The sequence below is a fragment of the Hibiscus syriacus genome, unplaced genomic scaffold (genome assembly GCF_006381635.1).
Source record: "Hibiscus syriacus cultivar Baekdansim isolate YM2019G1 unplaced genomic scaffold, ASM638163v2 tig00113719_pilon, whole genome shotgun sequence".
In the NCBI taxonomy this organism is placed as follows: Eukaryota; Viridiplantae; Streptophyta; class Magnoliopsida; order Malvales; family Malvaceae; genus Hibiscus; species Hibiscus syriacus.
This window is the reverse complement of record NW_024063467.1, coordinates 1,267,857-1,279,887: the sequence shown is the minus strand read 5'-3', so window position 1 is coordinate 1,279,887 and position 12,031 is coordinate 1,267,857. Positions and strand designations below refer to the sequence as shown.

At 36.9% G+C, this 12,031-nt stretch overlaps 2 protein-coding genes and 1 pseudogene across 2 annotated transcripts; 1 reads left to right on the top strand and 2 right to left on the bottom strand.

Annotated features, from left to right (window-relative positions):
- Positions 1 to 485: 485 nt before the first annotated feature.
- Positions 486 to 2,466, top strand: LOC120186766 (annotated as a pseudogene).
- Positions 2,378 to 3,888, bottom strand: LOC120186639 (high mobility group B protein 7). Its single transcript, XM_039190515.1, has 8 exons — positions 3,701 to 3,888; positions 3,492 to 3,574; positions 3,341 to 3,392; positions 3,153 to 3,257; positions 3,005 to 3,062; positions 2,872 to 2,916; positions 2,681 to 2,776; positions 2,378 to 2,568 (listed from the first exon to the last, which is right to left on the bottom strand). Exons 1-8 carry the CDS (start codon positions 3,817 to 3,819, stop codon positions 2,491 to 2,493), a joined length of 636 nt encoding a protein of 211 aa, XP_039046446.1. The 5' UTR covers positions 3,820 to 3,888; the 3' UTR covers positions 2,378 to 2,490.
- A 6,237-nt stretch (positions 3,889 to 10,125) lies between these two features.
- Positions 10,126 to 11,671, bottom strand: LOC120186683 (protein ASPARTIC PROTEASE IN GUARD CELL 2-like). The gene is given in 4 exon segments (XM_039190563.1): positions 10,126 to 10,313; positions 10,316 to 10,467; positions 10,469 to 11,327; positions 11,330 to 11,671. Coding segments are annotated over 4 exon segments (1,404 nt in total). The 5' UTR covers positions 11,637 to 11,671; the 3' UTR covers positions 10,126 to 10,227.
- Positions 11,672 to 12,031: the final 360 nt, after the last annotated feature.

The following is a 12,031-nucleotide window of genomic DNA, read 5'->3' as shown; positions in this document are numbered from 1 at the left end:
GTTAAATATTATCGACAATATCAAGTGAGTGGTTAATTTTGTGTGTTAATATAATCCCAGTTTTAAGGATGTCAATGGTAATGTGGATCTAGATATTTATAAATATTCAAATTTTTTTTATAGATTAACATATTTTATTTACTACCCATAATATATTTATTGTAAATATTAATAATATTCGTATAATATTTATTATTTGAATACATTTTACTTAAATTGATGAGGGATTTGGGTTTAAGTATCCATGAACATGGATGATTGATTGTACATGAAGAGTGGAAGAGGTTCTTGACCTTAATTTTTTTTTTTACATTTTAGGTCTTTATCAGTTTAAATTTGAATAAAATTATTGTCTCGTACAATTTTATATGTATCTTTTAAGATAGACCACATTAGCTATTTATTGCATCCGATATAACAAAGTTAGAAATATAACTTGGAACATATGAAACAAACCAAATAAGTGATGAACAATTGAACACCTAATGGACAAGGGTATGAACAACGGTGAATTGGAACAGCAGAGTCATGCGGTCGGGACCGAGAGCGAGTATTGCAAATTCGATAGCCAGCTGCTTACTTTGTTCACATCTTCCCTTTACCTTGCTGCATTGATTGCTTCCTTCGTAGTGTCGATCATTACGAGGATCTTCGGCCGGAAAATCTAGATGTTTGTTGGTGGCATTGCTTTTCTCCATGGTGCCATATTGAATGCCATTGCCATGAGCATCGAAGTCCTCATCATCGGCTGTTCGTTGCTTGTAGTCGGCGTCGGATTTGCTAATCAGGTACATAGTATCAACAGTTCTATGTAATTGTAATCCAAATTTTAATTATTGATTTCTCCTTGGTATGCAATGCAGTCTGTTCCAGTGTACTTGTCCGAAATGGCACCTGCAAACATCAGGGGAGCTTTGAACATTGGTTTTCAAATGGCCATCACACTTGGAATTCTAGCAACAGGCCTTATTAACTACGGCACGTCGAAGATCGAAGGCGGATGGGGATGGAGGCTTTCTCTAGGCCTTGCGGTCGTTCCGGCAGTCGTGATGACCATCGGATCATACATGCTACCGGCCACTCCGAATTTGATCCTCGAGCGAGGCCAACTCGATAAGGCGAGGCAAATGTTGCAGAAAATCTGAGGCACACAACACATCGACGCCAACGAGGCCTCGAAGAAGGTGAATAACCCATGGAAGAACATCCTGCAACCGAGATACAGGCCTCAACTTCTCCTATGCATCCTCACCCCATTCTTCCAGCAGCTCACTGGAATCAACGTCACATGTTTTATGCGCCCGTTCTCTTCAAGGCATTGGGGTTCGGCAATGACGGCTCGCTCATGTCTGCAGTCATCACTGGCACCGTCAACGTTGTCGCCACCATCGTTTCAATCTATTCAGTCGATAAGTTCGGAAGAAGGGCCTGTTCCTCGAAGGTGACATACAAATGTTTATCTTCCAGGTACTTTAATCATTATTTAAGATCATTAAGAATAAGTGAGACAAAAACTCAACTCGATTTTAATTAATTTTGAGTTATTCGAACAAACACAAATTATTGATTTAGTTTTAGAGACAATAAAAAAATCTAAGATTTAGCTGCATATTTTGATAATTTTATAATTTGGTCACTAATTTTCTCAAGGCTTCAAGTCTTCCTGCTTTTCAAGTTTTTTTTATTAAATTTGAACTCTATATACCTTCAGTTCCTTTTTTTTTCATAATTATTTTTATTTTTTTCAATTTAGTCCCTTAATTTTTATGTTATTCACGTTCCATTTTTTCATAACAAAATTTCAGTTCATCTTTCATTGTAAGTTCACTTTCGACCAAATTTTAACCATATGTTCCATTACCGCCATAAATCTACGCAGATTGCCGTAGGAGTGACTATCACAATGAAGTTTAAGTTCATCGAAGAAGGAACCCTAACAAAGGGTGATGCCCAAAGTTTTAAAAAATGGTCCGCAATCGCAATTTCGACCGCAATATAGCAGTCTCGCCACCATCCGAGTTACCCGCAATAGACGTAATAACACCCACAACAGCCGCTATCACAATAAATCCGAAAACACAACCACGATTTAAAACCCGATGTTGGTTCTTCATGATGTTGTTCTTCATCTGCCCTTACGTAGACGCATTCACATGGTCATGGGGACCACTGGGATGGTTGGTGCCGACCAAAATCTGTCCATTGGAAATCCGATTAGCCGGACAAGCCATCAACGTGGCCGTAAACATGATCTTCACAAAAAAGGTCAATTTTGAAAGGACTAAAGATCAAATTTTGATTTCATTTGTTCTACCAAATCATGAGCTTTTTACATAACAAAAAAGACAAAATATCAATGGAAAAGAGAGAGAACACATTTAGAAACCTAATAGAATCCATTGCCTCGTTAAGAAATTCAAAACTTCACAATACCCCAAACCACAGAACAATTTCTTGAGGCACTGAAGGAAGCACAAAACATGCCACTGACTAATAATCATCTAATACTTCATCTTCCGTTTCCTTCTCTGCTGCAGGGGTTTCCTTCTCGGAAGAAGCTCCTTCCTCCTGACCAAGAAATCAAGTGAAATCTTTAGCATACTTCCACAACAAGTGCATAAGAGAAGAACTGACTAAAATTATATCAATTTCTGGAAGGGAGAAGGTAATAAAGCCTTACTTCCTCATTTTTTTTGTCATCATTGTTAGCCTCCTCCAACACTTTCTCATACTCTGCCTTGAGCTCAGCAGCTTTATCAATGTAACACTTCTTCTCCTAATGATATTAAAACCCAATATCATAGTTCATCAGTACACTCTTTTCTCATGATAAATAAGTTTTATTAAACTAATTGAATGTCAACAACTCACCTCATCAGACATGGATTTCCATTTCTCACCACCTTCCTTTGCAACCTAAATTAATTAATGAGAAGCTTAGCATGCAACTTAAAAAAAACAATAATGAAAACAATGTCGAGCACGAAAAGTGAGAAATGAGTACCCCTGTAACACCCTTTGCATCTGGATTTGCTTCCTTATAAGATTTCCTAAAGTCGTCCCTGAAAAGAGACAAGGGATATCCGTCAATTAAAAAGCCACTGTCCTTGGAATTAGCCCAAAGAAAAAGCGGCAGTAAAAAGAGTCATTACATGAACAAAAAGAATGCAGTAGGGGGACGTTTGGGAGCATTGGGATCTTTGCCCTTTTTCAACTTCTTCTTCTTGGGATTTGGCTCTGTTGTTGAAGGTTTCTTCCTGTACAGTAATCAGAAACCTAAGTACATCAAAAGGGGAGATGAAACCTCAAGAAAGCAAGAAGAAAATTTAAAAAACAGTACCTTTCTACAGGCTTCTTCTTGGTTTCAGCAGGCTTCTCAATAACTTGAGCCTCTAAATTAAGAAAATAAACTAAACACTATAAGGAAAAGATCCTACCGACAACAACCTAACTTCAACAATGTGCATGAACCTTGGAGATTAGTGACTAACCCAAATTCATTTTGATTTTAGCTTCAAGGCTGCAGCTATGCATACTGATGAGAGCCACCGGTACAGTTTTGTTACACTCGTCACTGCAAATCCAGAGTTTAGAACCAAAAACCAAAATCAACAACGAATCCGTAAAAAATTCAAAACGAATGCAAATACCCATAAAGGAAATCGAAACAAAAGCCTAGATCGAGGGTGGATAAGATTACCATTTGGCGAAAGCACTGCCATCTTTGGCGCGGACAAGAGAGGCGGTAGGAGCGTCGGTTGAAGCGGCGTCGACTCTCTTCCTGGGCTTTGGTGGATTGGATTTGGATCCGCCTGCCATCTTCTTCTGTTCTTCACCGTAACAACGAAAAGGAGGGAGAGGAGATGAATCGTTGATGCTATGTGCTGTTTGGGGAGAGGGAAAGAATTAATAGCAGGGCAAAAAGAAAATTATGGAGGGAAATGGAAATGCTGGTTTGGTTATTTGGCGCCACCGCCTCTTTTTTTTTTCTCATTTCCCTAACATTTTGATTTTTGGAGGGACCGTTTGGTTGAAATTTTTGAATGAATTGTTTCTTTCGCTTGGATTCATGAGTTGGCTTCGTTACCACCGTTCGATTCTCATCTTTTTCAAATCGACGCTCACCCTCTGTTGTGAAATCGTAGAGGCAACCTTAAAAAAACCCTTTGCGCCAATAGTTTCGGCCTATATATTTCGTTAGTGTTGGGGATGGGTTATGGGACTAAAAACTGGGTTTGACCCGATCCGACCCAATTAGATTATTTTTTAAAAAAAAATAAGTTCGGGTCGAATCGGATATTTTAGGATATGTTTGTGTTGGGGTTGGTTTATGATAAAAAAATATATGACCTAACCCAACATGAAAAAATTTATATATTATTTTCTTTCGATTAAATCTTAATTTTTATCGAATAAAAATAATATCTTTAATAAATATATTATTTCATGTCGTGTTCGGGTTTTATCTAAAAATTCAGGCCGGTTGGAAAGGTTATATTTTTGGATCAGGTTCAAATAGGGTGGAGAATTTAAAATTTTCGGATTAAGTTGGGTGGACCAAAAATCCCACCAGACCCAACCCATGTTCATAACTAGTTAGTATATTATTAAGGGTAAACTACACATTTAGTATCTAAACTATCATTTTTTTAAATCATACGTAACATATAGTTTTTGTTTCATTTTAATATCGCACCGTTAAAAACTTAACATGTGTAGTACTTAAACTATTGGTTTTGGTCCGTTTTAGTATCTAAGCTTTTAATTATTTTCAAAAATTAACGTTAAATTTTGAACTGAAATACTAAAATAAAACAAAAACTAAACTTTATGTATGGTTTTGAGAAAACTGATAATTTATATACTAAATACGTAATCTACCCTATTATTAATGAATTGTATATGATAACGTTGTATTAAACATGAGTTTCAATATTTTTAAATTTATGGGATGAAAAAAATATTATTTAGTAATCAATCACTGATCACTTTATAAGTCATAAACAGGAGTGATCTTGGCTTCCCGCCAACCCTAATTCATTTTAATTTTTTCAATTAATTATTTTTTCTTTAATTTATATAATAAATCTTAAAATTATAAAAACTTATAAAGCAACATCAATGATAAAGGATAATATTATTTTTTCTTAGAGAGTCTCGTGTTCAAACAGTTACGCTTGTATTGTAAATGACTAAAAGAATTCTGAACGAATACTATATTACAATCATTTTATATTTAATAACATATACAAAAATAACTATTATGTTTTTCAAGTAAGATATATTTTATCCTTTTTGAGGTAATGTTATTACTTTGTTTATGATATTAACATAAATATTATAAAAAAATTCATAACACTAATGACTAAATGTAGATTATCCTCGATAATCTGAGTTTAAGGTTTAGAATTTAAGGTTTCAACAAATTATTTTGTAATTAAGATATTAATTTTGTTTTTTAACTTTTATATGAAATTTAAAAGGATGGGTGACAATCGACACCCCTATGAAACAGGTAACTCCACCCATGCCACAATGTAAAGAGGCCGCTTCACCTATATGCGTGTATGTGCTCCATTGTTGGGCCAAAACATGGTATTTTTCGGCCGAAACGAACGCCAACAAGAAAACTCATGAAATGACCCAAATTTCTTCTACGTTGTGGGCAAAATTAGCCCAATACAGAAACAAATATAATTATTAAGTCCATTAGGACACCTTCAAGTTTATTTTGTAATATACTGTAAATGTTACAGTATTAGAAAATTCGTAGGTGATGAATTCAAGTATTAGAAAACTCGTAGGTGATGAATTCACCTACACCAGGGCCGGCCCTTACCATAGGCGAATGGTGACCGCCAAGGACCCAGATTTGGAGTACCTCATTTTTTTAAATATTTTTTAATTTAATAATTAAAAAAATATTTTTAGACATCATTTTTTTTATTTCAAACACTCGGAAACATGATAAATGTCTTTGACTTTTATAGTAAATTGTGATATTGACTATTTTTGTTTTACATTACGCGTGTAATGTTCGGTATTTGCAGACACAATATAAGGGGTCATTTTTAAAAATATTTTTAAATTTAATAATTAAAAAAATATTTTTAAACATTATTTTTTTATTTCAAACATTCGGAAATATAGTAATTCAGTATATCACATTTTAATGATTGAGAGAGAAATGTGAATCTTCATTTATCTTCTTATCATCATATCTTGTCCTAAGACTCTTAAAATATCATAACAGAGGCTGGCCTACACTGTAATAAATTCGTAAATTCCTAAATAAAAGTCGACGTGTCATGAAACCTTCTTTTTTTTTTATTTTAGGTCCGGTAATAGGCCAAATTTGTCTGCGTTGTGCCTCAGAAGATAAAAGACAAAAGGAGAAATTTCCATTGTCGAAGTTTAGAGCATAGCTGAAGATCGAAGAGCAAACTCGGAAACACGAGGAAAAGGGGAAACGGACAAAAGAAGAAGATGCTTACAAAACAAACCCTAAAACTAACATTATAAGCTGTCTTGATCAGCACAAGAAACCGGAGTTTCCATTGTCGAAGTTTAGAGCATAGCTGAAGGGATCATAGTGGAAGCTAAACTTCTGCTTCGATGTTTTACCCTTCGGTCGTCTCTTTATCTCGGCTCTAACCTTCCAAAACAAGCTCCTAAGCTTCCTCTTCCCGCAAAAAACCACCGCATTTGGATCAAAACACAACCCCATCACTCCAAGCCACTCAGATATCAGTTCTTTACACGAATTATATAGAAGCACCAGCTGTGCTTTTGGACCAGTTATAGCTTGTGAAAAAACAAAGTGTTTGGTCGTGTTGGAGCATTAACCGAGGCCAAAAAGTCATATCTCTATCTACTGTCCTGTCGCTGCCAAGAAAGCCTACGGCGCTGTCTGTCTGCCTGTCTCTGTCCCTCATCTTACAGAGTCGGAGGAAGTTAGATGAAGGATTTTGGGTCGGTCACTCACATGGGGTTACTGAGTTCAGATATGGAAGGGTCTCCGAGTCGAAGCAAAATGACGACAAGAGTTTTGACAAACTATAAAGTAAGATACCCCATGAGGGACATGACATGTCACGTATGTGGATATGGATAGTATCATTTGCTAGCTTTTTACACATTTAACCACAAGGAATTCTTCTGTTTTTAGGTAAACTATATAAATAGTCACTAATATTTAAGTAAATTTTAATTTTCACTACTGATATTTCAAAAATCACAAAACAGTAACTAATGTTATCTTTTATTATAAATTGATCACTCGACATTAACAGCCACAGATTCATTTGCCTTTGATTGGAGAACAAAATTCATTGAAAAGTAAAAGGTTTGGCAAATTATTGAGAGTCACAGTCAAGCCTAATGTGACAATTCAGATTTTATACAACATAAAAAACGGCGTTCGTAAAGTCCAACCCTCAATCGATGTCGAACTACACTTCATCATGTCTTAACTAAACTTAGACATAAGAAGTCGTTAAAATAGATTTGGATTTCGTAAGTTTGTATCGAATTTACCCATGAATTTTAAAATATTTAATTACAACACTAAACTCTAGTTTTGCTTATATATAACATAAGTAGTTAAAATATATTTGGATTTTTTTACCTTGGGAAGTTACAGCAAAAAAAAACACATTTAAAAAAAACATTAACAAAAAAATATTTTTTTATAAATATGGGTAGATATGATGTAATAAATTTTCAACTAATCTTGATCATTTGATAATGAACGATTGAACATTTATATCCTCATATACGGTGCTCAAATTGAATATCTAAAAAAATATGCAAAAAGACATAAAATGTCTTTATATTTTTGGGGGAAAAAAAACCTAATATGACTCATATTTTTTTCTCTCTCTATGTGGTCCTCCAACTCAAAAAACAATTTCAATGTGGTCATTTTATCAACATTTTTTCGTCGTTGACCGTTATAGTGCTGGCGTGGTAGTTACAATTTTGAAATAGTAATCCACGGTATTGATGTGACAGTTTATCTACCACATTTAAGTTGTCAATTTAACCTATCTGTCATGTAATCCGTCACGTTATTAACTACCATGGACTACCGCATCAGTACAATGAACTGTCATATCAGCATCGTAACAGTTAAAGACGAAAAATATTGATTCAAATGTCACATTAGATTTGTTTTCTGAATTAAATGATCACATTAAAAGACAAAATAATACGGATGTTACAATATTTTTTTTTAAAGTACATAGACCTCTCTTTGTTGGGGTTGTTTTGTTTTGTAAAAATCTTCTAGAGGATACAAAATCCCGCACTTTAAATGGGAATTCTAAAGAGTGATGTTGAAGCTACACCGGTTCTTCCTTTTCCATTTCAATATATTTAAAAAATGATTAATTCTCACCCTGTTGGGGGTATTATGGGGAGCAAATTGCATTGACGAAATCCTTTGGGAGCTAATAATAATTCCCCTATAACAAAAAGGACTGAAGTGTTCATATATTTTGAACCATTTAATTTGGCTGACACCATTTGTCATCCATTTGAATACACATGGTCACATACGATAAACGGATACAATTCCGTGAATTTCGCATTGCATCAATTCTAGTTGGGGAAAGGATTGGTTTAAGTTTCGTGGGTAGTGGGTGAGTGTAGTTGTAAAAAATCATATCCACCGTGGATAGTGGGTAGCTGATGGGTTTGAGACCTTACTTGCCTTACATTTGTCTGCTTTGTATCTACCCGCCCCACATCCGGTCGTCCACTAATTACCTCCCATATAAATTTTGAACTATTATGAATTTATGTATAATTTTAGAGGCTATTCTGTAAATCTTAAAGTTTTGTAGGACATGACTTGTAATTTAAACAATTATTAGAGTATAACATTTTTAGAATTGAAGACCATCGATTATATAATCTGCGAGGTTGTTGGCAGATAGGTATGGACAGGTATAGGTGGGTACGAGATGGGTGGTAGGTAACCGGTTGAGTAGAGGTTGTGGAGGCGGATTTTAGAATATACTCGTATGAGTGGGTGTGATTTAAAAAATTTGTCATCGTGAGTGATAAGTAGGTAGTGATATAAAAATATTATATATATAAAATTATAAAAAAAATGAAGTTTGGTTAGCTGACTACTATCGGAGTTTGGGACATTGTTCTATTCTTCATGTCGAAATTTGGGCTCTCTTTGATGGACTTATGGTCGCTTGGGATGAGGTTTCAAGAAGATTGAAGTGGAGATGGATAATAAAGAAGCGGTTCGGATCTTAATCTCCCTTACCTTGGCTTTCGAACCTGCTTTAATACATGGAGTCGGAGACCTCCTCCACTGCCATTGGCATGCCAAAATTTAGCACATTCATTGTGATGCGAATAGCGTTGCGGATGCGATAGCTCACCTTGGTCACACGACATCGCTTGACTAGATAGATATTGCTGATCCACTAGATAATATTCACTAACTCCTTCCCCTAGACATGGATAAGTGGAGAAGAAGGATCCATAGATGTTAACACAACCTTTCTTTGTAACAAAAAAAAACATATTCTCGTATCAAACTTCAACGTCATAAATATAATAAATTAAGTTTTAAGAAACTATTGTAGTAAAATCTTGCAAAAGTAAATACATTGGTAAAAGTCACTCATGATTTGAACTATAAAGTGATACGTTGTAAGAATTGTTGTTTCTAACGAGTTTAATTAGTAACTAGTTGAATTGAGTCTGAGTCGAACACTGTCCAATTCGAGATCAACTCACTCGATAACACTTTTAATTGGGGTTTAACAGAGGCCTAGTGATGGCTTCACATGTCCACCCAAGTGGTGGCTCCCTCTGGCCCTAAACCCAAAGCCCTCATGATTTCATGCACTACACACCCTTGTTTGAAATAAGAATCTCCCTGTCCTCTGTGAAGTTGATGTAAAAAGCTGGTGTGTAATCAAGAATGTGCACTGCACCTCATTCCATTTCCACCTTTTACTCTGATCCAGAGCCCTATGCTTTGGTGTAAAAGGCAAAACCTTTACCAAAGATTATAGATATTCAGAAGGGTTAGTGGAGCCATTGATATGTACATCCTAAAATTTTATAAATTTATTATCTAATATAAAATTCCGAATTCGTTCTGCGGTAAGTGACACATGACATTTTAATACATCAGATATAGTTTTAAGTAAGAGCAACTATGAGTATCAAAATTCACAGTTTCTTTACATTGTCGGATTAGCAAACGTTGGGGCCAAAACCAACGAATCCATTGGCTCCATCGAAGGAAACTTGGATCCCCTCTTGCTGGATGTTCCCTATATCGAAAGTCCTGAAGTCGAGGGAGAAAATGCGAAACAGAAAGTTCCCATATCATCCACGGGTATGAGAAAGTTACTGGCTGGTAGGGTTAGGATCGGTCCGGTCGAGAAATAAAACGATACTGTCGGAACCCGAATCGTTACAAAACCCGATATTATAGCACGTATCGAATATAGATACACCTGAGATTCGAGGTAAGTTTGTTGTTTGTGCGACAAATGCGTCACGTAAGGCATTATAAGCCATGTTTGGTAACCTTGTGACCGCGGTGCCGGTGTCCATAACAACCCCTCCGTACCCTAATTCGGTGAGTCGAAAGATATCTTCTGATATTGGAACTCGAGTGCCACCTACGCCGAGACCTGAGAGCCCGATATAGTAGAAGCTTGGAGCTCGTGGGTTTCGTATCAAAGGGATCCATGCGGCACCCACGGGCATTGCTCCGCGCCCGAATACGAGTGATCCGGACGCATCGGTGCCCCGACTCACTAAACAGTAACTAAATGCTCCCCCGGTTTGACCACCCAATTGACCCACCAGCGACATGGATCCACCTCCTAGGCCCAACAACCCGGCTGCCCCAGTGAACATACCCTTGTTAATGTGTCCACATCCGATTGCCACCTTTTGAACCACGGTTCGACCGAATGTGAGTGTTTCAAGTGCCAGGGTCCCTTTCGTGTAAGACCCATCACCGTACATAACCTCATATCGACATTGACGTGAACCGCAACCCGAGTTCTCAACCCGGTCACAAACGGAAGAGCTACAAGAGACGCCGGCGTAAGAGGCGGAATCAGCCGGGTCAAAAACCGGGTCGGATTGTTTATAACATTGGTTACAAGGCTGACACTGGACCCAAACAATATCACTGCCGGAATCAATAACCATGTATTGACTTTTCGGTGGGCTTCCGACGCCTATTCTCACGAAATACTCTCCACTTCCTTGGTCCATTCCTGAAACGACTTCCGACCCAAAATCGTTTGCCTCATAAGCAGCACCGTCATGGTCTCCGCCGCCGAGAGGCGGCGGAGGAGGCTTGCCACCCTTTTAACGTCCCTTTGCGTGCGTGCATGAAAACGGTGGCTATGGTCTTTGAAAGTAGCAGCAGCTAACTTGTCCCTGTGGACAAGTTTCAGCTTCCATTTCCCTTGATTTTCTCTAACACCGGATGGTTCGAGCGGCGGAGGTATCTTTGTCCCGATGAGACTTTGTTTCACGTTCAAGAGTTGAAAGTCGGGATAGGAGGTGGCGGCGACGCTACTTAGAGTTAGGTGTAGCACCGCCACTAGGACTATAGGCAGACCTGAAGAAGCTAACATGGCTGAGGGCTTTCCTGGTCCGAGGAGTTGGGGTTTGAAGTTCTCAAGCGAAAGCTTAAATATTCGAGCCGGGTGGGGGTTAATGCTGCACATAGTAAGCAAAATAGACATGTGGGGTATGTAATAATAATTGAGGTTTAAAGACATACGTTTGTAAATTCCGGTTTAATGAGAAGAACGATTAAATTTATTAAAAGTTATGACGGATTGGTTCAAGCGATAAATTGCTCGATATCGTTTAAGTAAAATTTTATATTCGAGTCTTCACGTATAAAAAAAATCCTAATTAAAAGATTCACCACAAAATAAGTGTACGATGCAGGCTGTTTAAATTATTGAGGGTTAATATGAATGTTTAAGAAAAATATTGCTTTAATTTTCTAACAGCTTTTTCT